Source organism: Ascaphus truei, chromosome 18 (assembly GCF_040206685.1).
Source record: "Ascaphus truei isolate aAscTru1 chromosome 18, aAscTru1.hap1, whole genome shotgun sequence".
Classification (NCBI taxonomy): domain Eukaryota; kingdom Metazoa; phylum Chordata; class Amphibia; order Anura; family Ascaphidae; genus Ascaphus; species Ascaphus truei.
Genome location: NC_134500.1, coordinates 9,188,678 through 9,215,171, shown reverse-complemented (window position 1 = coordinate 9,215,171; position 26,494 = coordinate 9,188,678). Strand labels below are relative to the sequence as shown.

The 26,494-nt window shown below is 51.8% G+C and overlaps 1 protein-coding gene across 1 annotated transcript in view; it reads right to left on the bottom strand.

The window, feature by feature from the left end:
* Positions 1-26,494, bottom strand: part of MAP2K5 (mitogen-activated protein kinase kinase 5) — a 141,834-nt gene that overhangs the window by 40,508 nt on the left and 74,832 nt on the right. Inside the window, exons 16-21 of the mRNA XM_075575461.1 lie at positions 25,867-25,938; positions 18,350-18,379; positions 8,833-8,859; positions 8,410-8,442; positions 2,529-2,590; positions 435-480 (exon numbers count right to left, since the gene is read on the bottom strand). Of these exons, the coding sequence (XP_075431576.1) occupies positions 435-480; positions 2,529-2,590; positions 8,410-8,442; positions 8,833-8,859; positions 18,350-18,379; positions 25,867-25,938 (270 nt within the window). The remainder of the gene's footprint in view (positions 1-434; positions 481-2,528; positions 2,591-8,409; positions 8,443-8,832; positions 8,860-18,349; positions 18,380-25,866; positions 25,939-26,494) is intronic.

Sequence of the window (26,494 nt, the reverse complement as noted above, 5' to 3'; positions counted from 1 at the left end):
CTTATCCTTCTGCTCCCGCATAGTATACACCACACATACTCCATGTATATTCCTTATCCTTCTGCTCCCGCATAGTATACACCACACATACTCCATGTATATTCCTTATCCTTCTGCTCCCGCATAGTATACACCACACATACTCCATGTATATTCCTTATCCTTCTGCTCCCGCATAGTATACACCACACATACTCCATGTATATTCCTTATCCTTCTGCTCCTGCATAGTATACACCACACATACTCCATGTATATTCCTTATCCTTCTGCTCCTGCATAGTATACACCACACATACTCCATGTATATTCCTTATCCTTCTGCTCCTGCATAGTATACACCACACATACTCCATGTATATTCCTTATCCTTCTGCTCCCGCATAGTATACACCACACATACTCCATGTATATTCCTTATAGACATGTCTTACCATTAACTCTTCAGGTGCCGGCCTTTCCTTGGGTTGCTTCTTCATACTGTGCAACAAAAAATAGACACTTCAAATTATGGGATAAAGTTAAGAAAACGGTCAACGTGTGAAGGAATGATATCCTTCTTGTTCCAATCAGCTTACAGCTTCGAAAGCGGTTATATAGGGTAAAAGGAGGAGTTATAGGAATGGGTTATATAGGGTAATAGGAGTTATAGGGAGGGGTTATATGGGGTAATAGGAGGAGTTATATGGGGTAAGAGTAGGAGTTATAGGGAGGGGTTATATGGGGTAATAGGAGGAGTTATATGGGGTAATAGGAGGAGTTATAGGGAACGGGTATATGGGTAATAGGAGGAGTTATAGGGAGAGGTTATATGGGGTAATAGGAGGAGTTATAGGTAGAGGTTATATGGGGTAATAGGAGGAATTATAGGGAGCGGTTATATGAGGAATTATAGGGAGCGGTTATATAGATTAATGGGAGGAGTTATATGGAAGAATTATAGTGAGGGGTTATATGGGGTAATAGGAGGAGTTATATGGGGTAATAGGAGGAGTTATAGGGAACGGGTATATGAGGCAATAGGAGGAGTTATAGGGAGGGGTTATATGGAACAATAGGAGGAGTTATAGGGAGGGGTTATATGGAAGAATAGGAGGAGTTACAGGGAGAGGTTATATGGGGTAATAGGAGGAATTATAGGGAGCGGTTATATGGGGTAATAGGAGGAGTTATAGAGAGGGGTTATATGGGGTAATAGGAGGAGTTATAGGGAGAGGTTGTATGGAGTAATGGGAGGAGTTATAGGGAGGGGTTATATGGGGTAATAGGAGGAGTTATATGGGGTAATAGGATGAGTTATATGGGGTAATAGGAGGAGTTATAGGGAGGGGTTATATGGGGTAATAGGAGGAGTTATATGGAAGAATAGGAGTTATAGGGAGGGGTTATATGGGGTAATAGGAGGAGTTATATGGGGTAATAATAGGAGGAGTTATAGGGAGGGGTTATATGGGGTAATAGGAGGAGTTATATGGAATAGGAGTTATAGGGAGGGGTTATATGGGGTAATAGGAGGAGTTATATGGAAGAATAGGAGTTATAGGGAGGGGTTATATGAGGTAATAGGAGGAGTTATCGGGAGCATTGTATTTATTCTGTGCCAGATTAAGCAGTAATGACTTATAGTGAATGGCGTACGCGGAGCTGGTTAGGGGTCTAAGATGCTTGTTCATTTGCTTACAGCCAGATCTCCCTCTGGGCTTTGCCTAAGCTTCTCCCATCCCCCAGAGTTAAAAGCAGCTCAGGGCTGTTAAACGGTGCTCAGGGTAACTGTGTGAGGAGACATTGGGAGGGGGGGGGGGGCAAGGCACACATACAGGGTATCAGGGCCTGTGACAGGAATAAGCAGGACATGTGAGGTTGGAGGGAGGCGCTGTGCTCCGCTCCCAGAGATATGACTGGGGAACTCACTTGATGGTGTTTAATAGGGCAGTTTTCCCTGTGGGAGAAGCTATTGTGAAATGCCAGATTAGTGATGTCCTCAAACAGGCAGGCGGCATGTACTGTGACTGACTGCGGTATCTAGTACACTGCGCGGCAGGCACACGCGCCGTGTACACATGGGAGCGCTTTCACAAGTACAATAACAAAACTGGGGGAGGGGATACCGGAGATAAGGAGTGGAAGTGATAAGGAGGAAGTAACCAGAGATAAGGAGAGGAAGTGATAAGGAAAAAGTAACCAGAGATAAGGAGAGGAAGTGATAAGGAGGAAGTCACCAGCGATAAGGAGAGGAAGTGATCAGAACAGGAAGTAACCCGAGATAAGAAGAGGAAGAGATAAGAACAGGAAGTAACCAGAGATAAGAAGAGGAAGTAACCAGAGATACAGAGAGGAAGTGATAAGGGGTGGAAGTAACCAGAGATAAGGGGTGGAAGTAACCAGAGATAAGGAGAGGAAGTCACCAGAGATAAGGAGAGAGGCTGGCAGAATACGTCCGTGTATCACACGCTGGAGTGAAAGGGATCCACGTCGCACACGGAGCAGGCACACGGAGCAGGCACACGGAGCAGGCACACAATTCTTACCATTGAGTGATGAAGTGTACAAAAGGCTCAGAGAATTCCCCCACTGGAAGAACTGGAGAGTCCTGGGACAGAGAGAGATCACGGACAGGACGCGTGAGTATTACAGGAAGAACACAGACCGGAACCCATGAGTATGACGGGAAGAACACGGACAGAACATGTGCAAGTATCATGGAAAGAACACACACGTATGACGGGAAGAACAGAGCACTTGTGCAAATCATTGAAAGAACACAGGCATGTCAATAGCATGTTGAGGGATAAAGAACCCTTCTCCCATGCCCCTTACACGCCTGTAATAATCAAGTGCGCGTCATAAAAACAGCGCACATGTTTCAGTACTAGGGGCTTGGTAGCAGTCAGGTTAACCCCGTACAACATAGCAATTAAACAATGATTTATTCCCTCATTGGGTGGCACAGAAAAGAGCTAACAATTGCAACATCCATCAGAGATCACCCTGAATCGTTGCACCTTTCCTGTGCCACTCAACAAGAGTAAATAAATCCTCATTGAATTGCTGTGTTATACATGGCGTGCCCGACTCCTTCCAATCTCATATCAGTATCGCTGCTGCCAGGGCGATTATAGTCAGCACCCACTATTGTCTACAACTAGTGTATATCAGGTAGTGGATTTGTGGGTGTTTGTGTTGCCTGTGCGGGGAGGGTACCGTTCCTTATTGCAGTACCAGGGGCAGCTGTGCTCTGCCATCTGATTGCTAAATGTACAGATAATTGTCGTGGTCCAATTATCAGAAAAACCGGAGCTGTAATTACAAGACTGACAATTAACGGGAGCCCCTATTAAGGGTTGTGCTTCCCCGACTTCCAGAACACGGTAAATACAGCGCAGAGAAAACCAGACCGGGGGCGTATGAGACGGAGGGACCTGGGGAGCGATAACGCCGCAAACTGCCAACCGGCACTTTGTATCATTTTTTACCAGCGAGAGATATAGGAGAGGGTATAGGGAGCGGTTATATGGGGTAATAGGAGGAGTTATAGGGAGCGGTTATATGGGGTAATAGGAGGAGTTATAGGGAGCGGTTATATGGGGTAATAGGAGGAGTTAGAGGGAGCGGTTATATGGGGTAATAGGAGGAGTTATAGGGAGCGGTTATATGGGTAATAGGAGGAGTTATAGGGAGCGGTTATAGGGGACAATAGAAGGAGTTTTATGGAGCGGTTATAGGGGACAATAGGAGGAGTTATAGGGAGCGGGTATATGGGGCAATAGGAGGAGTTATAGGGAGCGGGTATATGGGGCAATAGGAGTTATAGGGAGCGGGTATATGGGGCAATAGGAGGAGTTATAGGAAGCGTATATGGGGCAATAGGAGGAGTTATAGGGAGCGGATATATGGGGCAATAGGAGTTATAGGGAGCGGGTATATGGGGCAATAGGAGGAGTTATAGGGAGCGGGTATATGGGGCAATAGGAGGAGTTATAGGAAGCGGGTATATGGGGCAATAGGAGGAGTTATAGGGAGCGGGTATATGGGGCAATAGGAGGAGTTATAGGGAGCGGGTATATGGGGCAATAGGAGGAGTTATAGGAAGCGTATATGGGGCAATAGGAGGAGTTATAGGGAGCGGATATATGGGGCAATAGGAGTTATAGGGAGCGGGTATATGGGGCAATAGGAGTTATAGGGAGCGGGTATATGGGGCAATAGGAGGAGTTATAGGAAGCGGGTATATGGGGCAATAGGAGGAGTTATAGGGAGGTAGGTGTATCTCAGTAGTTAGTATAGGGTAGGTTGGTGTCTCAGTAGTTAGTATAGGGTAGGTAGGTGTATCTCAGTAGTTAGAATAGGGTAGGTGTCTCTCAGTAGTTAGTATAGGGTAGGTAGGTGTATCTCAGTAGTTAGTATAGGGTAGGTAGGTGTCTCTCAGTAGTTAGTATAGGGTAGGTAGGTGTATCTCAGTAGTTAGTATAGGGTATGTAGGTGTCTCAGTAGTTAGTATAGGGTAGGTAGGTTTCTCAGTAGTTAGTATAGGGTAGGTAGGCGTCTCAGTAGTTAGTATAGGGTAGGTAGGTGTCTGTCAGTAGTTTGTATAGGGTAGGTAGGTGTCTCAGTAGTTAGTATAGGGTAGGTAGGTGTCTCAGTAGTTAGTATAGGGTAGGTGTCTCAGTAGTTAGTATAGGGTAGGTGTCTCAGTAGTTAGTATAGGGAAGGTAGGTGTATCTCAGTAGTTAGTATAGGGTATGTAGTTGTCTCAGTAGTTAGTATAGGGTAGGTAGGTGTCCCAGTAGTTAGTATAGGGTAGGTAGGTGTCTCAGTAGTTAGTATAGAGTAGGTAGGTGTCTCAGTAGTGAGTATAGGGTAGGTAGGCATCTCTCAGTAGTTAGTATAGGGTAGGTAGGTGTCTGTCAGTAGTTAGTATAGGGTAGGTAGGTGTCTCAGTAGTTAGTATAGGGTAGGTAGGTGTCTCAGTAGTCAGTATAGGGTAGGTAGGTGTCTCAGTAGTTAGTATAGGGTAGGTAGGCATCTCTCAGTAGTTAGTATAGGGTAGGTGTCTCTCAGTAGTTAGTATAGGGTAGGTAGGTGTCTCAGTAGTTAGTATAGGGTAGGTAGGTGTCTCAGTAGTTAGTATAGGGTGGGTAGGTGTTTCTCAGTAGTTAGTATAGGGTAGGTGTCTCAGTAGTTAGTATAGGGTAGGTGTCTCAGTAGTTAGTATAGGGTAGGTGTCTCTCAGTAGTTAGTATAGGGTAGGTAGGTGTCTCTCAGTAGTTAGTATAGGGTAGGTGTCTCTCAGTAGTTAGTATAGGGTAGGTAGGTGTCTCTCAGTAGTTAGTATAGGGTAGGTAGGTGTCTCTCAATAGTTGGTATAGGGTAGGTAGGTGTCTCTCAGTAGTTAGTATAGGGTAGGTAGGTGTCTCAGTAGTTAGTATAGGGTAGGTAGGTGTCTCAGTAGTTAGTATAGGGTAGGTAGGTGTCAGTAGTTAGTATAGGGTAGGTGGGTGTCTCAGTAGTTAGTATAGGGTAGGTAGGTGTCTCTCGGTAGTTAGTATAGGGTATGTGTCTCAGTAGTTAGTATAGGGTAGGTAGGTGTCTCAGTAGTTAGTATAGGGTAGGTAGGTGTCTCTCAGTAGTTAGTATAGGGTAGGTAGGTGTCTCAGTAGTTAGTATAGGGTAGGTAGGTGTCTCAGTAGTTAGTATAGGGTAGGTCGGTGTCTCAGTAGTTAGTATAGGGTAGGTAGGTGTCTCTCAGTAGTTAGTATAGGGTATGTAGGTGTCTCTCAGTGGTTAGTATAGGGTAGGTAGGTGTCTCAGTAGTTAGTATAGGGTAGGTAGGTAGCTCAGTAGTTAGTATAGGGTAGGTAGGTGTCTCTCAGTAGTTGGTATAGGGTAGGTAGGTGTCTCTCAGTAGTTAGTATAGGGTAGGTAGGTGTCTCAGTAGTTAGTATAGGGTAGGTAGGTGTCTCTCAGTAGTTAGTACAGGGTAGGTAGGTGTCTCTCAGTAGTTAGTATAGGGTAGGTAGGTGTCTCTCAGTATTTAGTATATGGTAGGTAGGTGTCTCAGTAGTTAGTATAGGGTAGGTAGGTGTCTCAGTAGTTAGTATAGGGTAGGTAGGTGTCAGTAGTTAGTATAGGGTAGGTGGGTGTCTCAGTAGTTAGTATAGGGTAGGTAGGTGTCTCTCAGTATTTAGTATAGGGTAGGTAGGTGTCTCAGTAGTTAGTATAGGGTAGGTAGGTGTCTCTCAGTAGTTAGTATAGGGTGGGTAGGTATCTCAGTAGTTAGTATAGGGTAGGTAGGTGTCTCTCAGTAGTTAGTATAGGGTAGGTAGGTGTCTCTCAGTGGTTAGTATAGGGTAGGTAGGTGTCTCAGTAGTTAGTATAGGGTAGGTAGGTGTCTCTCAGTAGTTAGTATAGGGTAGGTAGGTATCTCAGTAGTTAGTATAGGGTAGGTGGGTGTCTCTCAGTAGTTAGTATAGGGTAGGTAGGTATCTCAGTAGTTAGTATAGGGTAGGTAGGTGTCTCTCAGTAGTTAGTATAGGGTAGGTAGGTATCTCAGTAGTTAGTATAGGGTAGGTAGGTGTCTCTCAGTAGTTAGTATAGGGTAGGTAGGTGTCTCTCAGTAGTTAGTATAGGGTAGGTAGGTGTCTCTCAGTAGTTAGTATGGGGTAGGTAGGTGTCTCTCAGTAGTTAGTATAGGGTAGGTAGGTGTCTCAGTAGTTAGTATAGGGTAGGTAGGTGTCCCAGTAGTTAGTATAGGGTAGGTAGGTATCTCAGTAGTTAGTATAGGGTAGGTAGGTGTCTCAGTAGTTAGTATAGGGTAGGTAGGTGTCTCAGTAGTTAGTATAGGGTAGGTAGGTGTCTCAGTAGTTAGTATAGGGTAGGTGTCTCTCAGTAGTTAGTATATGGTAGGTAGGTGTCTCTCAGTGGTTAGTATAGGGTAGGTAGGTGTCTCAGTAGTTAGTATAGGGTAGGTAGCTCAGTAGTTAGTATAGGGTAGGTAGGTGTCTCTCAGTAGTTGGTATAGGGTAGGTAGGTGTCTCTCAGTAGTTAGTATAGGGTAGGTAGGTGTCTCAGTAGTTAGTATAGGGTAGGTAGGTGTCTCAGTAGTTAGTATAGGGTAGGTAGGTGTCTCTCAGTAGTTAGTATAGGGTAGGTAGGTGTCTCTCAGTAGTTAGTATAGGGTAGGTAGGTGTCTCTCGGTAGTTAGTATAGGGTAGGTAGGTGTATCTCAGTAGTGTAGTATAGGGTAGGTAGGTGTCCCAGTAGTTAGTATAGGGTAGGTAGGTGTCTCAGTAGTTAGTATAGGGTAGGTAGGTGTCTCAGTAGTTAGTATAGGGTAGGTAGGTGTCTCTCAGTAGTTAGTATAGGGTAGGTAGGTGTCTCTCAGTAGTTAGTATAGGGTAGGTAGGTGTCTCTCAGTAGTTAGTATAGGGTAGGTAGGTGTCTCTCAGTAGTTAGTATAGGGTAGGTAGGTGTCTCTCAGTAGTGTAGTATAGGGTAGGTAGGTGTCCCAGTAGTTAGTATAGGGTAGGTAGGTGTCTCAGTAGTTAGTATAGGGTAGGTAGGTGTCTCAGTAGTTAGTATAGGGTAGGTAGGTGTCTCTCAGTAGTTAGTATAGGGTAGGTAGGTGTCTCTCAGTAGTTAGTATAGGGTAGGTAGGTGTCTCTCAGTAGTTAGTATAGGGTAGGTAGGTGTCTCTCAGTAGTTAGTATAGGGTAGGTAGGTGTCTCTCAGTAGTTAGTATAGGGTAGGTGTGTGTATATTGGAGGGATACTGTTTCTGCTCAGTAAATGTTAAGTACACTCAGGATTTTGCTCCTGTCCAGGTCTCAAATGACTCCTCTCCTCCCCCCCCCCAACCCCCCATAAACACCCCACCACCACAAACCCAGTAGAGATTACCCTCGCAGAATCACAGCCGGCAGGAACGAGCAGCAATTAATATGCCGGGGCTCAGTCCGTGGGGCCTGTGACAGCAGCGACGACGCGCCCGCAGGGCACGGGAGGGGTCCCGGTGGGGGCATCACAGAATGATGAGTGATGCAGGAGTCGGGGAGAGGTGGGGGGAGGAGGGGAGAGCAGGGGGGAGGAGGGGGGAGGAGGGGAGAGCAGAGGGGAGAGCAGGGGGGAGCAGGGGAGAGCGGGGGGGAGGAGGGGAGAGCGGGGGGGGAGGAGGGGAGAGCGGGGGGGAGGAGGGGAGAGCGGGGGGGAGGAGGGGGGAGCAAGGGGCAAGGAGGGGAGAGCGGGGGGGAGGAGGGGAGAGCAGGGGGCATGTCATGTTAAACAGCTCCAAACCTTGCCAATGAACTCTCTCAGAGGGTGCCGTCCATTGTGCTTCATTAGGAAACAAAATATAATCTTTCCACCCCATTAGGAATGACTTTAGGAGCGTAAAGCACATAAGACTGAGACTCACCTCATCAACAATGCATTGCAATATCTGGAGTGGCTGCGGAGGCAGAGACAGCAGTATTAACCTATATGCAATATCTCTAGTCATAAGAGACACAAAAACACCATTAATGCAATAAAAATAGCAAGATTAATCAACAGCAGAGCGCTCTTATAAAAACATCGCGGCTGCAGCCTTGCTATTATTTCTAATGGTACCTAATCTAATACAGGCAGTTAAATGTCTGCTTTTTCTTCAAAATGCAATTTGCAAAGTTTAAAACAAGGCACTGGAGCATGCAGAGAGAAGCAGCCATCAGGAAAAAGAGAAAAGTGAATTTTCCTGGCGCTACCCCCCCCCCCTTTTCCTGGTGCCCCCCTTCCTTCCTGGCGCCCCCCTCTCTCTCCCTCCCTCCCCCCCCCCCCCCCCATAACTGGTAAAGCTTACCATTAAAGATCCGTGGTTTTTCTGAATCTGGGGAGAACAGGGAAAGAGGAGAAGAGAGAGAGAGAAACGAAGAGGAGTGGGGAGAAGACGGCAATATGTAATTAGCATGTCATAATCAAAACATCTCACTAGGACACATTATGATCACTGGGAGACAATGATTGCCTTGCTGGTGGCAATATGTGGGCAAGTGTTAACACAATTTACATAATGAAAATACACAAGTGTTAATAGCTCTTCTCATTTATGGGTGAAAGTCGGCAGAATGCTAATTTACCACAAACACTTTTTATTATCCTCCAGGTTATATTAGAAGAGGGAGGGAAAGGGGAGAACCCCCCCCCCCCCCAAAAAAAAACATAATCCATTTCAGAAGCAAAGCCGTTTGCGCGCCGTGTATAAATAATGTTTTATGTTCGCCTCGTCGCGAGCACACAGCTTTAATGTGCAATCATCGCTAATGTTACGAAACTCGCTCCTTTTTAAATTAAAAAACGATTTATTTAAAATTGAAATTAAATCATCGTCGGAAATGCGAATTTGTGGCCGCCCGCCAGCGCCGGCCCGGCGCGTCACCTCTGCGCTCCTCGTTTCTGGCTGGGAGACGCAAACCTTAATTATATCTCTGTAATGGGGCAGGGGGACGAGCTCGCGGTGAGGGGCCCAGCTTGGAAGTGGAGGCTGCTTTCTGCAGGCCGGAGTTAATAGTCAGGCACGGGGGTGGGGGGGGGCTGCCTGGAACCGCGCGCCCGCTGGCGCACAAGAGGTGGCTTTGCGAAGGCGCTGGTCTCTGAAGTTGGAGATCCGGGAGTGCCTCTGGATAATGACTCATTGTGACATGAATTCATTCTCTTTGGGGCGCGAAAGATTAGGTTGTGAGCTCTTTGGCACAATGTTTTGTAAATTCAACTAAGTAGAGCATTGGTTTTCAACTCCTGTCCTCAAGACCCCCGACAGGTCAGGTTTTCCAGATATCTCCGCTTCAGCACAGGTGGCTCAATCAGAGGCTCAGTCAAAGACTGAGCCACCTGTGCTGAGGAAGGGACTGATTGAGCCACCTGTGCTGAAGCAGTGGCTGATTGAGCCACCTGTGCAGAAGCAGGGATATCCTGAAAAACTGACCTGTTGGGCGGTCTTGAGGACTGGAGTTGATAACCCCTGAAGTGCAGCATTATATAATGGGCGTTAGAGGTATCTCATTGCATTAAACAATGACATTCTTATATTGTGTCTCTTATACAAATGTCGCTTTATATAATGTTTACGGTGATTGTGGTGCGGACGGATCCATGTAAACGCTGTATATATCGCGTCAGGGTCGCTGTGCACACTGTGTGCTGCGAGGCACAGGTTGCTGTGCACACTGCGTGCTGCGAGGCACAGCGAGGCACAGCGATGCTCAGTAATTGTAACAACCTGTACATTGTATTGTAATATCTGCTGTTATCTGAAGATATTTGTGTCTTGCAGCACAATATAACCGCACCTCGGACCCCGCTTAAGATCACAACCGTGTGGCAGAGACCCCCCCGAACTGTGTGCAGAAAATGTTAGGATCTTAATCCAACGGCAGTTCTGCAGCGACCGGCACTATCGCAGGTGAATGAATATCCCCCTTAGAGCGGTACTGTGATTCTGCGTCTCGCCGTAAATGCCAATGGACTTCTCCCACTTCGGCCGCACAGAAGTGATTACATCACATAGCGCCAATTACCAGATAATTCTGAGCAAATGATCAGCATCAAATGCAAGAAAGCTACAGAGCGACTTTTTATTTATATATATCCTATATACACCTCCAATGCCCGGCTCACACTCGCCTCTTTAACGGAGCTCTTTTCAGTATCTCCCAGGCACTATTTTTAAGCATGTTCTTGTACAGCGCTGCTAGTTTTACAGAGTATTTTACAGGCACAGGTCCCTGCCCCGTGGAGCTTACAATCTATGTTTTTGGTGTCTGAGGCACAGGGAGATAAAGTGACTTGCCCAAGGTCACAAGGAGCCGACACCGGGAGTTGAACCAGGTTCCCCTGCTCCACACTCAGTGCCAGTCAGTGTCTTTACTCACCGAGCCGCTCCTTCTCCCAGGTACTGGCATACGCACTTACTATAACACCAACCTACTGTCTGTATATGTTCCTCTCTGCATGTCACTTAGATTGTAAGCTCTTCGGGACAGGGACGCCTTTTCCCAATGGTTACTTGTAGGTTTGCAGCGCGTATTCGATGTATGGATTATATCCCATGTTCTTGTGTTACGTTTATTACGGCTGTGACATGCTTACATGCGTGGGCGGCCACATACATATATAAATATGATCATGTTACAAAGTCTGAGCCAAGAGTATCTCTGTGTCCATAGGAATGGAGGGGTGGCAGTGTCATTACGGTTAAAGGGCTGGAAACGTCCCCCTGCTGAATACTGCAGGTGACAGGCTCTATACTAGTCACACTCTGCTCTAAAGAGCTTACAATCTAATTCTTCAATGCCTGAGGCACAAGGAGCTGTGAGGAATTGGGGAGGTTCAATGTCTCTAGAGGCGAGATACAAACATCTTCCCCCTCCGCTCAAACCTCCCACTCATCCTACCTCTCATCTTTTCGTCTTTTGATCATTGTTCCCCCATTTGGGGCCCTCACAAGTTATCTGTCTCTTAGTTTTTATTTCTGTCTTGTTCATCAGATAATCTGCCTGTCACCCCCCCTCACATGACGCACGCCTGCATTTTATTCAAATAATTCTTAAAAACAGCTTAAAAAGCCGTTTGGAATAACACAACGCGTCGCCATCAATCAGTCCGGGGAGGGGGGGAGAATCTCCGCTGGTAAGTGTATAAACAGCAGATCAGCTCTTCAGAAGCAGCTATAAAAAACTCCATTAACTTCTGACAAAGAATGCAAATTAATCACAACATGAGGCTTGGTTAGAATTAGCGAGTGCTCTGATCAGAGGGGAGGCTTGGAGAGACCCCCCGCTGGGAACCGGAGAGAGACCCCAGCCAGTGACTGAAGGAACTGGAGAGCACTCCACCAAGGCCAAGAGACAACCCCCCAACACAGAGTTCCCCGCCAAGGCCAAGAAACACCCCCCCCAACACAGAGTTCCCCGCCAAGGCCAAGAGACACCCCCCCAACACAGAGTTCCCCACCAAGGCCAAGAGACACCCCCCCCCCAAACACAGAGTTCCCCACCAAGGCCAAGAGACACCCCCCCAACACAGAGTTCCCCAACAAGGCCAGGAGAACAGAAAGAACCTGAAGAGACCCCCATGAAGGATCGGAAAGACCCCAAGGATAGGAGAGAACCTGCTAAGGCACAGACCACACCATCACCATAGATAAGAGAGACACCCCCCCCCCCCCCCCCCGGGTCAGGAAATTATCATTTGCAACAAAACCTTCCATGGAGAATGAACATGCTGGCGCGGTGGAGAATGACGTTTCTGTGAGCGGGGATCCGTGTCACGGCCGGCGCAAACCAGGTGATATTTTCAGAGCCGTTACCAGCAGCAAAACGTGTGCTGCTAATACCTAAAGTTGTCTCTAGATATCCCCAAATTTGTTTTAGGAGGAGGCTCGGGGGTTGGTGGAAGATGTTTGTATGTATGTCTTTATTTATATAGCGCCATTAATATACATAGCGCTTCAGAGTGGTAATACACGTGACAATCATATAAATAACAGATAATATAAATAACAGGTCATGGGAATAAGTGCTTCAGACATAAGAGAAACATTTCGGAAGAGGAAACCCTGCTCCGAGGAGCTTACAATCTAATTGGTAGGTAGGGAGAACATACAGAGACAGTAGGAGGGAGTTCTGGTAAGTGCATCTGCAGGGGGCCAAGCTTTATGTATCAGGTGTATAGTATTAGCCACGGTGCTACTCATATGCTTAGTTAAGCAGGTGTGTCTTAAGATGGGTCTTAAAGGTGGATAGAGAGGGTGCTAGTCGGGTACTGAGGGGAAGGGCATTCCAGAGGTGTGGGGTAGCCAGCGAAAAAGGTTTAAGGCGGGAGAGGGCTTTAGATACAAAGGGGGTAGAGAGAAGATATCCTTGAGCAGAACGCAAGAGTCGGGATGGTGCATAGCGAGAAATTAGAACTGAGCTGTAAGGAGGGGCAGAAGAGTGTAAAGCTTTAAAAGTGAGGAGGAGAATTGACTGTGAGATGCGGGATTTGATCGGAAGCCAGGAGAGGGATTTCAGGAGGGGAGACGCTGAGACAGATTTAGGAAAGAGTAGAGCGATTCTGGCAGCAGCGTTTAGGATAGATTGTAGGGGAGACAGGTGAGAGGCAGGAAGGCCGGACAGCAGGAGGTTACAGTAATCAAGACGGGAGAGAATGAGGGCCTGAGTCAGAGTTTTAGCAGTCGAGCAACAGAGGAAAGGGCGTATCTTTGTAATGTAATGAGGTCCTTGTTGCTGTGACCACAGAAGCCTTAACTCAGGGGAACGCAACTCCAGTCCCCCCCCCCCCCCCAACAGGTCAGGTTTTCAGGATATCCCTGTGTCATCCCAGGTGGCTCAATCAGAGGTTCAGTCGATGACTGAGCCACCTGGGCTGAAGCAGGGATATCCTGAAAACCTGACCTGTTGGGGGGATGGGGGTCTTGAGAACACCTGCCTTCACTTATAGAAAATGCCAATCATCTTCACAAAGCCAGCGTGGCAGGCGTGAGCACAAAACCCTTATATAGCCCATATTTCAGTGGCCCTATAGCCTAAGACACGTTCAGGCCCATCCACGTGTCTTGTGTTTGAGATGAAGTGCTTGGAAAGCCCAAAGTTACCACACCCCAAAGTGCTGGCCACAGCAAAGTAATGACGAGCCCTGCGAGTAAGGAGGGTCCCAAGATAAGGCGCAGGAAAAGCGTGTGGGTGGGAAGCCGGGAGCGTCACTCAGGACAACGCGTCTCAAGGCCAACCTCCCTTAAAGCGACAGGTCTGCCTTTTCCACCCATCAGAACCCAGGCCTCCTTCCCTGCTTCAGCACAGGTGGCTCAATCAGTCCCAGCTTCAGCACAGGTGGCTCAATCAGTCCCTGCTTCAGCATAGGTGGCTCAATCAGTCCCTGCTCCAGCATAGGTGGCTCAATGAATCCCTGCTTCAGCAGGTGTCTCAATCACTTCCTGCTTCAGCACAGGTGGCTCAATCAGAGGCTCAGTCGAATTGAGCCACCTGTGTTGAACCTAGGATATCCAGAAAACCTGACCTGTTGGGAGGTCTTGAGGACGGGAATTGAGCCCCCTGCACTAGGGAAATCAAAATGGGCGCCAAATCCCACAGGTCACGCAGGACCCACAGGAAGTGGCGATGTCATCGGAGCGGCGACTATAGAAACGTCAGTTTAATTTCCTTGGACGCATTCTGTGATTTTAAGCCGCACCCTTTACCCCCCTGTGCCTCAGTTACACCAATTACATCCGAGCATTAACGGTCTCACTGCGGCATGTCGCATCTCTCCTGCGTGAGCGGCAGAAAGGCGCGCACGGGATTCCTTCCCAGCGATGGCTGGCTGGATTGCTCAAAAACAGGCATGGCCAACTCCACTCCTCAAGCCCCACCAACAGGTCAGGTTTTCAGGATATCCCTGCTTCAGCACAGGTAGCTCAATCAGAGGCTCAGTCGACGAATGAGCCACCTGTGCTGACGCAGGGACTAATTGAGTCAACTGTGCTGAAGCAGGGATATCCTGAAAACCTGACCTGTTGGTAGCTCTTGAGGACTGGAGTCGTCCCCCTGCCCTACAATACAAGGGTGAAGCATTTTGGAATTGAAAGGCGTTTCGATAAATAGGAGGTGACCTCACTCTTGCAGATGCACAGAGGGGACTGGTCACACATATCGGCGTGCCATCCAATTTATTCGCGTTCCGTCCTGGCACCGAGGGCGGCTGGCACAGGCGGGCACCTGATCTGACAGCTTTGGCCCGGGGACTTGCGGCCTCGCACAGCCTCCAGGTGAAATCTCTGCTGCTCCATATGGAGCCGGGAAAATTAACAGCGCGGAGAAGACGGAGGCTACAGGGGAGGGGGGGAGAGGCTGCAGGGGTAGTGGGGAGAGGCTGAGGGTGGGGGGTAGAGGGAGGCTGAGGGCTGCGGGAGGAGGGGAGAGAGCGGCTGCAGGGGGAGAGGCTGCAGTGGGAGGGGGGGGGAGAGGGTGATGGGGGAGGGAGGCTGGGGGAGGGTACAGGGGTAAGGGGGGAGGCTGCAAGGGGAGAGGGGGAGGCTGCGGGGGTGGGGGAGGAGGGAGGCTACAGGGGAGGAGTGGAGAGGCTGCAGGGGTAGTGGGGAGAGGCTGAGGGGGGGGTAGAGGGAGGCTGCAGGGGGAGAGAGGCTGAGGGTGTGGGCTGCGGGAGGAGGGGGAGAGAGGCTGCAGTGGGAGGGGGGGAGAGGGTGAGGGGGGAGGGTAGCTGCAGGAGGGTACAGGGGTAAGGGGGAGGCTGCAAGGGGAGGGGGGGAGGCTGCATGGGGGGGAAACTGATTCTTTTTGAAAAGGGGATATAATTTATTTGTATCTTTTTGACGAAAATGAAATTTGGAGATGAAAGGATAGAAGTAATGAATTAATGGCGCGTGAGGAACAGGCGCAAGCCGGCGCTGGCCCAGGCGATAATCACTCGTGTATCCGATACTTCATTCATCTCCGGGGAATTTGCATTTCATTTAACTGGCAGATTTCTGGAACGGGAGCAAAAATGGGGTTCTTATTCTTAAAGAATGATTCACTTAACTCCTGTTTGCACTCGGAGTTTAAATAACAATGTTCCTCTCGCGTCCTTTGTACAGTGTACACGGCGCTGTACGTAGGCGTTTGTTTTCTTTACAAGAGTAATACATCCTGGTCTTAAAGCAGCATTCAATGGTCAATTATACGCGGGACGGTGTTTGTATTACGGTAACCTTAGTCGTTCTGACTGAGCCTTAGGAGTGAGCCACCTGTGCTGTGCAGGGATATCCATAAAACCTGTCCTGTTGATGGCCCCTTGAGGACTGGAGTGGGCCAACCCTGCTCAAAATTGTGCTGGCTTTTTACACAACTGGCAAGAAGAGAATGCTCTGCAGGACTTGAGAAAGCAATGGCCTGCAGATCATGCGATGGTTAATAGTGCAAAGCTCTGCAGATTGTATAGGGGATTAATAGTGCAAAGCTCTGCAGATTGTATAGGGGATTAGTAGTGCAAAACTCTGCAGATTGCTCCTGCCCTGGAGAGCGCCCTCTTGTGCTGGGGCTGATGGACAGTTTAGTCCAAGCGGAGCTGCCCCTGTTCAGAACACGACTGACTATAAGATTGATGACCCTATGTGCTTCCTAGTTACATATTAAATCCCCCCCCCCCCCCCCCCATAGGTACAGCAGCTTGTGGCACTCGGGGCATCGGGGTGGTATGAACGGGGCAGATTCTGCTTCCTATCTGATTGCTGCTTTGCTAGGCGCCTGCAGGAGTCCCAGGCAGGGATCCCTCTGCTATTTGCATTATAATAGGCAGATAATAGCTGCCTGAAGAACACCGTCTGCCCCCCTCCTATAAATAACCGAGCCTTGCCCCGGGGCAGGGAGCCTGGTGACGGGAGGAAGCAGACGTCGGCGTGGGTACCCGTACAAACAGCTCGGGACTTTCCCAGGCCGGCCGGACTGTGTCCTGCCCTTCATCTGGCGCTGGAAGACGCGCTGCTGTTACTGCTGCCGCCAGGTGCGGAGTCACAGAGACGGGCGCAGGGAGACACAGAGATCTAACACACACGTATTAACCTCTTACCTGCCAGGCAGCGGCCTGCTCTGTGCAGCTTTACTTTCCTACGAAATCCAGGCCTTACACCGGTCCCAAATCCAGAACGCTCGTCCTTTCACCCTCCAGCTCCCATTCAATGATAAAATAACCCTTTAATCACAAAGCTCCTACAATCGGACTGCCCCACCAAAGACACAGTTTGTATTTAATACATCAATTACCCCTGCAAATATGTTCCCAGCATTCAAGTAGGATACAGGATGTCTTTTGCCTATAATGATGCCGATAATGATGCCGAGTATCTCTAAAACTCGCTTTTTCTCCTGTCAGTATGTATATCTTTATTTATATAGCGCGTCACAGCAGTGATACACAGGACATACTAGTATAACACATAATGGGGAGAAGCGTTTCAGACATAAAAGTAACATTGGGAAAGGGAGTCCCTGCCCCGAAGAGCTTACAATCTAATTGGTAAGTAGGGAGAACTTACAGAGACAGTAGGAGGGTGTTCTGGTAAGTGCGTCTGCAGGGGGCCAAGCTTTATGTATCAGGTGTATAGTATCAGCCACGGAGATACCATAGTAGGGTCGACGTAGCTCACGCCGAAAACTAAATACATAAAGTCTATGTGCGCGGCCATAGTGCACGCGAGCACGTGACAGGCGGCGCTGCAGAAAGTTCACAAGACAAATACATTTGTTTTTACGGCAAGACGGCCGAGTCCTGTGCGTGGTTCAGCCAATGAGGGCGAACCGCTCACGTGACGTCATGGGCACACACCCTCGCCACACCCCCCATCGCGCAACCCTGCAGAACACGGATTTCCTCGAGTACAGACGTGCGTGACGTCACGCGCTCGGTCGCGAGCGCCTACTATGGACCTGGCCTTCCAGAGGTGTGTTTTAATAAGGGTCTTAAAGGTGGAGAGAGAGGGGGGCCAGTCAGATATTGAGGGGAAGGGCGCTCCTGCGAGCGAACATCTTGCCCAGTATAGTGGTGTCAAATGCGTTCATACACATATAGCAATATCGGGCATTTCTAAATCCCCCCAAGCCCCTGGAAATAACAGTGCTGTACTATACAGGAGTACGGGGGTCTTTAAATCCCTCCTAGCCCCTGGAAATAACAGTGCTGTACTGTACAGGAGTACGGGGGTCTTTAAATCCCTCCTAACCCCTGGAAATAACAGTGCTGTACTGTACAGGAGTACGGGGTCTTTAAATCCCCCCAAGCCCATGGAAATAACAGTGCTGTACTGTACAGGTGTACGGGGTCTTTAAATCCCCCCAAGCCCCTGGAAATAACAGTGCTGTACTGTACAGGTGTACGGGGTCTTTAAATCCCCCCCAAGCCTCTGGAAATAACAGTGCTGTACTGTACAGGTGTACGGGGGTCTTTAAATCCCCCCCAAGCCCCTGGAAATAACAGTGCTGTACTGTACAGGTGTACGGGGTCTTTTAAATCCCCCCAAGCCCCTGGAAATAACAGTGCTGTACTGTACAGGGTACGGGGTCTTTAAATCCCCCCAAGCCCCTGGAAATAACCGTGCTGTACTGTACAGGTGTACGGGTGTACGGGGTTTTTAAATCCCCCCAAGCCCCTGGAAATAACCGTGCTGTACTGTACAGGTGTACGGGGTCTTTAAATCCCTACATGCTGCACAAGGATACTGGGGTGCAGCCAATAACCTCATATGACTTCAGCTCCAAGACAATGAATAGACACCAACATATAATGGTGCGAGTAGCTCCTCACATGTCAAGATAAGAATGGGGTCTTACCTGAGGATAAGGAAATCTTCCAAGCGCCAGCTAGGGAAGGAAGCAGAGAAACCGTGTTAGATGAGAACCAGGTAACCCAGTCACTGTCCGATCCCAGCGCTCAACCCCGCCAGCACTGATGGAGTTAAAGGTCAAATACTATCCCCCCCCCCCCCACTGTAAAATTGCTGCACTTTGATCTAGAAGCGTTACGTTGAATATGCACACGGGTCACTTTTAAGATGGCTGCTGCCTCTTATGATTGAGCACTACTGGGAAGGGAGAAGAAGCAGCTGTCAAGGCAGCGGATGTGGAAACCGCATAGATGTTTGTGGCCAAATGCTTGGGGACATTTTTACGATCCTCTGAAAGCATTCAACGTTAAAAAACCCAAACTACATCCATTTTATATATAGAAACACTTATGGCTTTTCTGATTTAAAAACAAACAAACCATGTAACGTATTAATCATGTAACAAAGGGACGGGCCAACTCCAGCCCTGCAGGGCCAGCAACAGGTCAGGTTTTCAGGATATCCCGCTTCAGCACAGGTGGCTAAGACTGAGCCACCTGCGCTGAAGCAGGGATATCCTGAAAACCTGACCTGTTGGTGGCCCTTTGAGGACAGGAGTTGGCCTCCTCTGATATACCGTATTAAACACGCCTCTGCCTTTAGTTCACGGTCCTAAAGGAATCTGCCGTTGAGATGAAAAAGCAAGATAACCGCTCTTCACCCAGCGGGGATCCTGCAATATTCCGCCTCGAACGGGCGGCACTATTTATAGGGTCTGCTGCTTGTTTTTACTTATTAATTTTGTGGGCCATAATTGTCACTGGTATTTGAAATGAATATCTGCACAAAGCAAAGTGTAATCTGTGGAAATAGCCGCAGACATCTCACTGTACTAAATGTGCTTCAGACTTAATGAAGCTTTAATGTCCTTTTTAATTTTGCCTGTTTCCGTTTCATCGGGGGTCACACAGCCAATCAGCTCTCCGGAGCGGGGTCTGCTTTCAAACTAGGGCAAGGAAAATAACAACAACAAAAAACTCATTTGCTTATGAGTTGCGTTGTATTTTCTTAATTAACTTTACTGGTTAAAATGCTTGAAGTTTAACCAGTCGCTGACCCCCCCCCCCCCCCCCCGAGTGCAGCTTTGGTTTTATAAATAGGTTAATGGTTCAATTCAAAGACATAAAGAAGCAGTCAGTGAACGCTTTGGGATGATTGCTATTCTGTGTCCGGTGTTATCAATAAGGAGAGCGCAGAAGAGAACAAAGAGTCCGAAAGGTGATATAATAACTGCACTGGTCACCTGCGGTTAGACACCTGTCTGTGGTTCAGACATTAGGACAGGGGTTGCCAACTCCAGTCCTCAGGGGCCACCACAGGCCAGGTTTAAAAGACATTCCTGCTTCAGCACAGGTGGCTCGATCAGTCCCAGCTTCAGCACACTGATTGAGCCACCTGTGCTGAAGCAGGGATATCCTTAAAAAACTGGAGTTGGCCACCGCTGCCTTAGGAAGTGTCCCAGAGCTTTGACTCAGCCCCTGAGTGGGGTCTCGTAGGTGGCCGAGGCTCAAATCATAAACGGCGACCCTCAGATGGTCACTCACCCCCTACCAATCTAGGCTCTTCAAGTCTCACTCATTGGCAGTGAATCCCACTCGTCTCTAAGCAGCGACTCTCACTCATACTCACTGTAGACGGGAACGGTCTGATCTCCGTTCTTGGGAGTAACACAATCCCAGCGACAAGCCGTTGCTTTTGCCCTGAAACTTACACATCTGTGTCCTTGGACACTGCCAGGATACTAGCGGACGGGGAACGGAAACCCTAACTGGTAACCTACCCCACTTGGTCCACCTCGTCTGCCTGTTTTCTGCTCGGTTGGAAAGCCTCACCCCCCACTCGGTCCTTGGATTCCTTTATATTAAGGACAGCCTTATGTCTATCCTTTACACTGATGGTCCCTACCACTTCTGTTGGGAGCGATTCCATAAATCTACTACCCATTCTTCCGCGTCTCCCACCCTCCATTTTCGGAGCAGTACCCCTTCCTCTGTAGCCCTCCTGTACTTTGTTGAAACCCTTTATGTATTTCAAAGTTTCTTTCATGTCCCGTCCCCCCCCATCTCCTCTCTCTCCTCCCCTCTAAGCTGCACATATTGAGGCTCTTTAGTCTTTCCTAATAAGTCTTTATTAAAAAGAGTTAAAAACAATTTATTGAGTGGGTGACATCAAGGATCAAGTGGGCAACAATACTCTGACGCATTTCGCGTGTGTTAGGCGCGTTGACAAAGCCCCTTGTTTTGAACTCTTTTTTGATGTGCTGAGCTCCATCTTTTTCTCAACGCTCTGCACCACCCTTCTCGTCTTGGACTACAGAATTGCATTCCTTTGTGAAGCACGCCAAAAGTATAATACAGAGACACGCGCTGCTCTGCGTATAATACAGACACACGCTGCTCTGCGTATAATAGATACACACGATGCTCTGCGTATAATACAGATACACATGCTGCTCTGCGTATAATACAGATACACACGCTGCTCTGCGTATAATACAGATACACGCTGCTCTGCGTATAATACAGATACACGCTGCTCTGCGTATAATACAGATACACGCTGCTCTGCGTATAATACAGATACACGCTGCTCTGCGTATAATAGATACACGCTGCTCTGCGTATAATACAGATACACACGCTGCTCAGCGTATAGTACAGATACACGCTGCTCTGCGTATAATACAGACACACACACACTGCTCTGTGTATAATACAGATACACGCGCTGCTCTGCATATAATACAGATACACGCGCTGCTCTGCGTATAATACAGATGCACACGCTGCTCTGCGTATAACACAGATAGATGTGCTGCTCTGCGTACAATACAGACACGCTGCTCTGCATACAATACAGATACCCGTGCTGCTCTGCGTATAATACAAACATGTGCTGCTCTGCGTATAATACAGACACGCTGCTCTGCATACAATACAGATACACGTGCTGCTCTGCGTATAATACAGACACGCTGCTCTGCGTATAACAGAGATACACACTGCTCTGCATATAATACAGACACGCGCTGCTCTGCGTATAATAGACACGCTGCTCTGCGTATAACACAGATACACACTGCTCTGCACAGCCACACAAGGGCAGCTGAATGAGCGATGAGGAGGGAAGCCTCACGGTGACTCTGTGAATGAGGCAGAGAGAGCAAGTGAAGGAATTACAAATGAATGTAATCTGATGTGTACTTGCTGCTCCGGCACCGGGTGTCTGGGGGGTTCGAACAAAGCGTGAGCAGAGCGGGGAGCGGGGAGCGGGGGCTCCATGTTTAATGTATAAACACCATTAGTTGGCAGCGTGCAGAGTCTCTGACCCCTGCGGAGGGGCAGGAGAGCAGCGGAGAGAACACTGACAGTCTGTGACAAACCGCGGTCAGGGGCAGAGTAAAGAGCGCAGGGCCCCCCACGGACCTCCAACAGCTCTGCTGATAACATTGTTTCTATGTGTCACTTTCCCCCCCTCCTGCCCGGTGCGCGGCGTGTTCCTCCTGCCCGCGGCGCGGCGTGTCCCTCCTGCCCGCGGCGCGGCGTGTCCCTCCTGCCCGCGGCGTGTCCCTCCTGCCCGCGGCGTGTCCCTCCTGCCCGTGGCGTGTCCCTCCTGCCCGTGGCGTGTCCCTCCTTCCCCTGCCCCTGTCCGTGGCGTGTCCCTCCTGCCCGTGGCGTGTCCCTCCTGCCCGTGGCGTGTCCCTCCTGCCCCGTGGCGTGTCCCTCCTGCCCGTGGCGTGTCCCTCCTGCCCGTGGCGTGCCCCTCCTGCCCGTCCCTCCTGCCCGCGGCGTGTCCCTCCTGCCCGCAGCGCGGCGTGTCCCTCCTGCCCGCGGCGTGTCCCTCCTGCCCGCGGCGTGTCCCTCCTGCCCGCGGCGTGTCCCCTCCTGCCCGCGGCGTGTCCCTCCTGCCCGCGGCGTGTCCCTCCTGCCCGCGGCGTGTCCCTCCTGCCCGCGGCGTGTCCCTCCTGCCCGTGGCGTGTCCCTCCTGCCCGTGGCGTGCCCCTCCTGCCCCTGTCCCTCCTGCCCGTGGCGTGTCCCTCCTGCCCGTGGCGTGTCCCTCCTGCCCGTGGCGTGTCCCTCCTGCCCGTGGCGTGTCCCTCCTGCCCGTGGCGTGTCCCTCCTGCCCGTGGCGTGCCCCCTCCTGCCCGTCCCTCCTGCCCGCAGCGTGTCCCTCCTGCCCGCGGCGTGTCCCTCCTGCCCGCGGCGTTGTCCCTCCTGCCCGCGGCGTGTCCCTCCTGCCCGCGGCGTGTCCCTCCTGCCCGTGGCGTGCCCCTCCTGCCCCTGTCGTGTCCCTCCTGCCCGTGGCGTGCCCCTCCTGCCCGTGGCGTGCCCCTCCTGCCCCTGTCCCTCCTGCCCGTGGCGTGTCCCTCCTGCCCCTGTCCCTCCTGCCCGTGGCGTGCCCCTCCTGCCCCTGTCCCTCCTGCCCGTGGCGTGTCCCTCCTGCCCGCGGCGTGTCCCTCCTGCCCGCGGCGTGTCCCTCCTGCCCGCGGCGTGTCCCTCCTGCCCGCGGCGTGTCCCTCCTGCCCGCGGCGTGTCCCTCCTGCCCGTGGCGTGCCCCTCCTGCCCCTGTCGTGTCCCTCCTGCCCGTGGCGTGCCCCTCCTGCCCCTGTCCCTCCTGCCCGTGGCGTGCCCCTCCTGCCCTGTCCCTCCTGCCCGTGGCGTGTCCCTCCTGCCCCTGTCCCTCCTGCCCGTGGCGTGCCCCTCCTGCCCCTGTTCCTCCTGCCCGTGGCGTGTCCCTCCTGCCCGTGGCGTGTCCCTCCTGCCCGTTGGCGCGGTGTCCGGAGCTGCAGGCTCTGCACTCAGTCTGTTTGTGCATTCAGTCTGTGCGGTTCTTGTTTAAAACCCCTGCTCCCCTCCGCCCCCCCCTGCTCCGCGCCGCCCCCCCTGCTCCCCTCTGCCCCCCCTGCTCCCCTCCCCCTGCTCCCCTCCGCCCCCCCTGCCCCCCCCCTGCTCCCCTCCGCCCCCCCCCTGCTCCCCTCCGCCCCCCCCCCTGCTCCCCTCCGCCCCCCTCCGCCCCCCCCCTGCTCCCCTCCCCTGCTCCCCCCCCCTGCTCCCCTCCCCCCCCCCCTGCTCCCCTCCCCACCCCCTGCTCCCCTCCCCCCCCCCTGCTCCCCTCCCCCCCCCTGCTCCCCTCCCCCCCCCCCCCCCTGCTCCCCTCCGCCCCCCCCCCCCCCTGCTCCCCTCCGCCCCCCCCCCCCCCTGCTCCCCTCCGCGCCCCCCCCCCCTGCTCCCCTCCGCCCCCCCCCCCCTGCTCCCCTCCGCCCCCCCCCCCCCTGCTCCCCTCCGCCCCCCCCCCTGCTCCCCTCCGCCCCCCCCCCCCCTGCTCCCCTCCGCCCCCCCCCCCCCTGCTCCCCTCCGCCCCCCTCCGCCCCCCCCCCCTGCTCCCCTCCGCCCCCCCCCCCGCTCCCCTCCGCCCCCCCCCCCTGCTCCCTCCGCCCCCCCCCCCTGCTCCCCTCCGCCCCCCCCCCCTGCTCCCTCCGCCCCCCCCCCCTGCTCCCCTCCGCCCCCCCCCCCCTGCGCCCCCCCCCCCTGCTCCCCTCCGCCCCCCCCCCCCTGCTCCCCTCCGCCCCCCCCCCCCTGCTCCCCTCCGCCCCCCCCCCCCTGCTCCCCTCCGCCCCCCCCCCCTGCTCCCCTCCGCCCCCCCCCCCCTGCTCCCCTCCGCCCCCCCCCCCCTGCTCCCCTCCGCCCCCCCCCCTGCAGGACACAGCCGCGGCTCGCACTCGCCTCGTGCCCAACGCTGCGGCTGTAATTGCTTTATTTATCTTGTGGCTCTCACGCACGCTGTTGCGCGCGCTGGCTGCCCAAGTTTGATGCATGGACGTCCCAGCCCGGCCCGAGCGAACACTTACACTTTACAGCCGTCCTCGCGCCCCCCCCGCGTCACGTCCCAGCGCAGCCGGCGGATAAATTATCCCGAGTTTTATTCCGGTGAAGTTTGGCTCCGGCTGGGGCAGAGGCCCATAAAATGCACTAATTACGGGAAGTTCTGGTCAGCGAGTGATGGATAGCCCTCCGCGAGGCAGCCATCGTACTCCCCGCTCTGGTGACAGAGGGGGAGGGGGAGATTCTGCAGGCGACTATTAATTCACAGCCAGAAGTGCTGCTGGCTAATAGTGGGCCCTAACTGGGGGTCCCCAACACCCCCATCCAGCACTGCCGAAGGGTGCAACAGCATTCACCCAGCTCTCTGGCTTTTGACAGCATTGGCAACAACTGGTACGTCATGGAGATATTGCTGTGCCATGCCATGCCCGGCACTGCCGTCATTACTAAATAATTAAAGTATCATTAGCCATTGTTGCTCTCATTAGGAAACCTTGCGATCATGTAATTAAATGCAATTTTAATTAACGCATAAAAAGAACAAGGTTAGGATCAAAAAAAAAAAGATGATGATGATGCCGGCGGCCGATACGGAGTTACTCATCTCAGCTGTGAACGCGTCAGACGCGCAGATCTGTCGGAGCAGAGAGAGCGTGCCAACAGCCGCACACGGAGCAGAGCTATACCGGGGAAGGGGAGACTTTGCCCGGGGAAGGTCCTTTTCAGCACATACAATGGAGCAGTTAAGAGAGTCCAGTTGTCCTGGTTTTCAGCACATAGGGCCATGTTTACTGCGCAGACTTCTGTTACCAAGAACATTCGGGAGCTGGAAGATGCCTTACCCAGGAGGAAGCGCAGGGAGCTGGCTAATAGCAGGAGACTTCCCAGTAAATATGAGCCTTTGTGTTTACAAGATACTTATTTTCTTTAGAAGTGTCAGACACCCCAAGGATTTTTTAATAAGTAGCTCCTCGGTCACCCAAAATTAACCCGTTAAACACTGTAACCAGCTCACAGTTACCCGAGACCCTATAGGGCTCCCCATCCAAGGATAAAACTGACCCATCGGAAGAGTGGACGGTGAGGGAGAGGGCACCTGGCATTGCCAGATGGGCAGAACGCCACCTGAGCCTCAATGGCGCCAAACTGATTCTACGTCTGATTCTATGTCTCCCATTCTCCCTCTCTTCCTTCCAGAACAAGACTCGCTCTGTGCCTCCCTCCGCTGAGCGCAAGCTCTGTGCCTCCCTCCGCTGAGCGCAAGCTCTGTGCCTCTTTGTGCAAGCTCTGTGCCTCCCTCTGCTGAGTGCAAGCTCTGTGCCTCCCTCCGCTGAGTGCAAGCTCTGTGCCTACCTCCGCTGAGCGCAAGCTCTGTGCCTCCCTCCGCTGAGCGCAAGCTCTGTGCCTCCCTGTGCAAGCTCTGTGCCTCCCTCCGCTGAGTGCAAGCTCTGTGCCTCCGCTGAGTGCATGCTCTGTTCCCCCCTCCGCTGAGTGCAAGCTCTGTGCCTCCCTCCGCCGAGTGCAAGCTCTGTGGGACAAGCTCTCGTTATCTCCCTTATTACCCTGATTAGAAGCCCCCTGTCTATTGCATCGTCAGTGTGCGCTGTAACTGTGTCACTGGTGGTAAATTGCGGCTTCTCACCTCCATGAATGAGATCCCCAAACTCCACACATCGGAGTGAATCCCGTACTGCTCTCCTGCGATCCGCTCCGGCTGCAAGACATAGGGAGGAGATGAGGTCAAACTTCCCGACCGCCCCGATCCCCACAGGTGGGATTCCAAACCAAGGAGTACTCTCACCCGAACGCCCCGATCCCCACCGGTGTGACTCCAAACCAAGGTGTACTCTCACCCGACCCGCCCCGATCCCCACCGGTGTGACTCCAAACCAAGGTGTACTCTCACCCGACCGCCCCGATCCCCACAGGTGGATTCCAAACCAAGGAGTACTCTCACCCGACCGCCCTGATCCCCACAGGTGGGACTCCAAACCAAGGAGTACTCTCACCCCGCCCGCCCCGATCCCCACAGGTGGGACTCCAAACCAAGGAGTACTCTCACCCGACCGCCCCGATCCCCACAGGTGGGATTCCAAACCAAGGAGTACTCTCACCCGACCGCCCCGATCCCCACAGGTGGGACTCCAAACCAAGGAGTACTCTCACCCGACCGCCCCGATCCCCACAGGTGGGATTCCAAACCAAGGTGTACTCTCACTCGCCCGCCCCGATCCCCACCGGTGTGACTCCAAACAAGGTGTACTCTCACC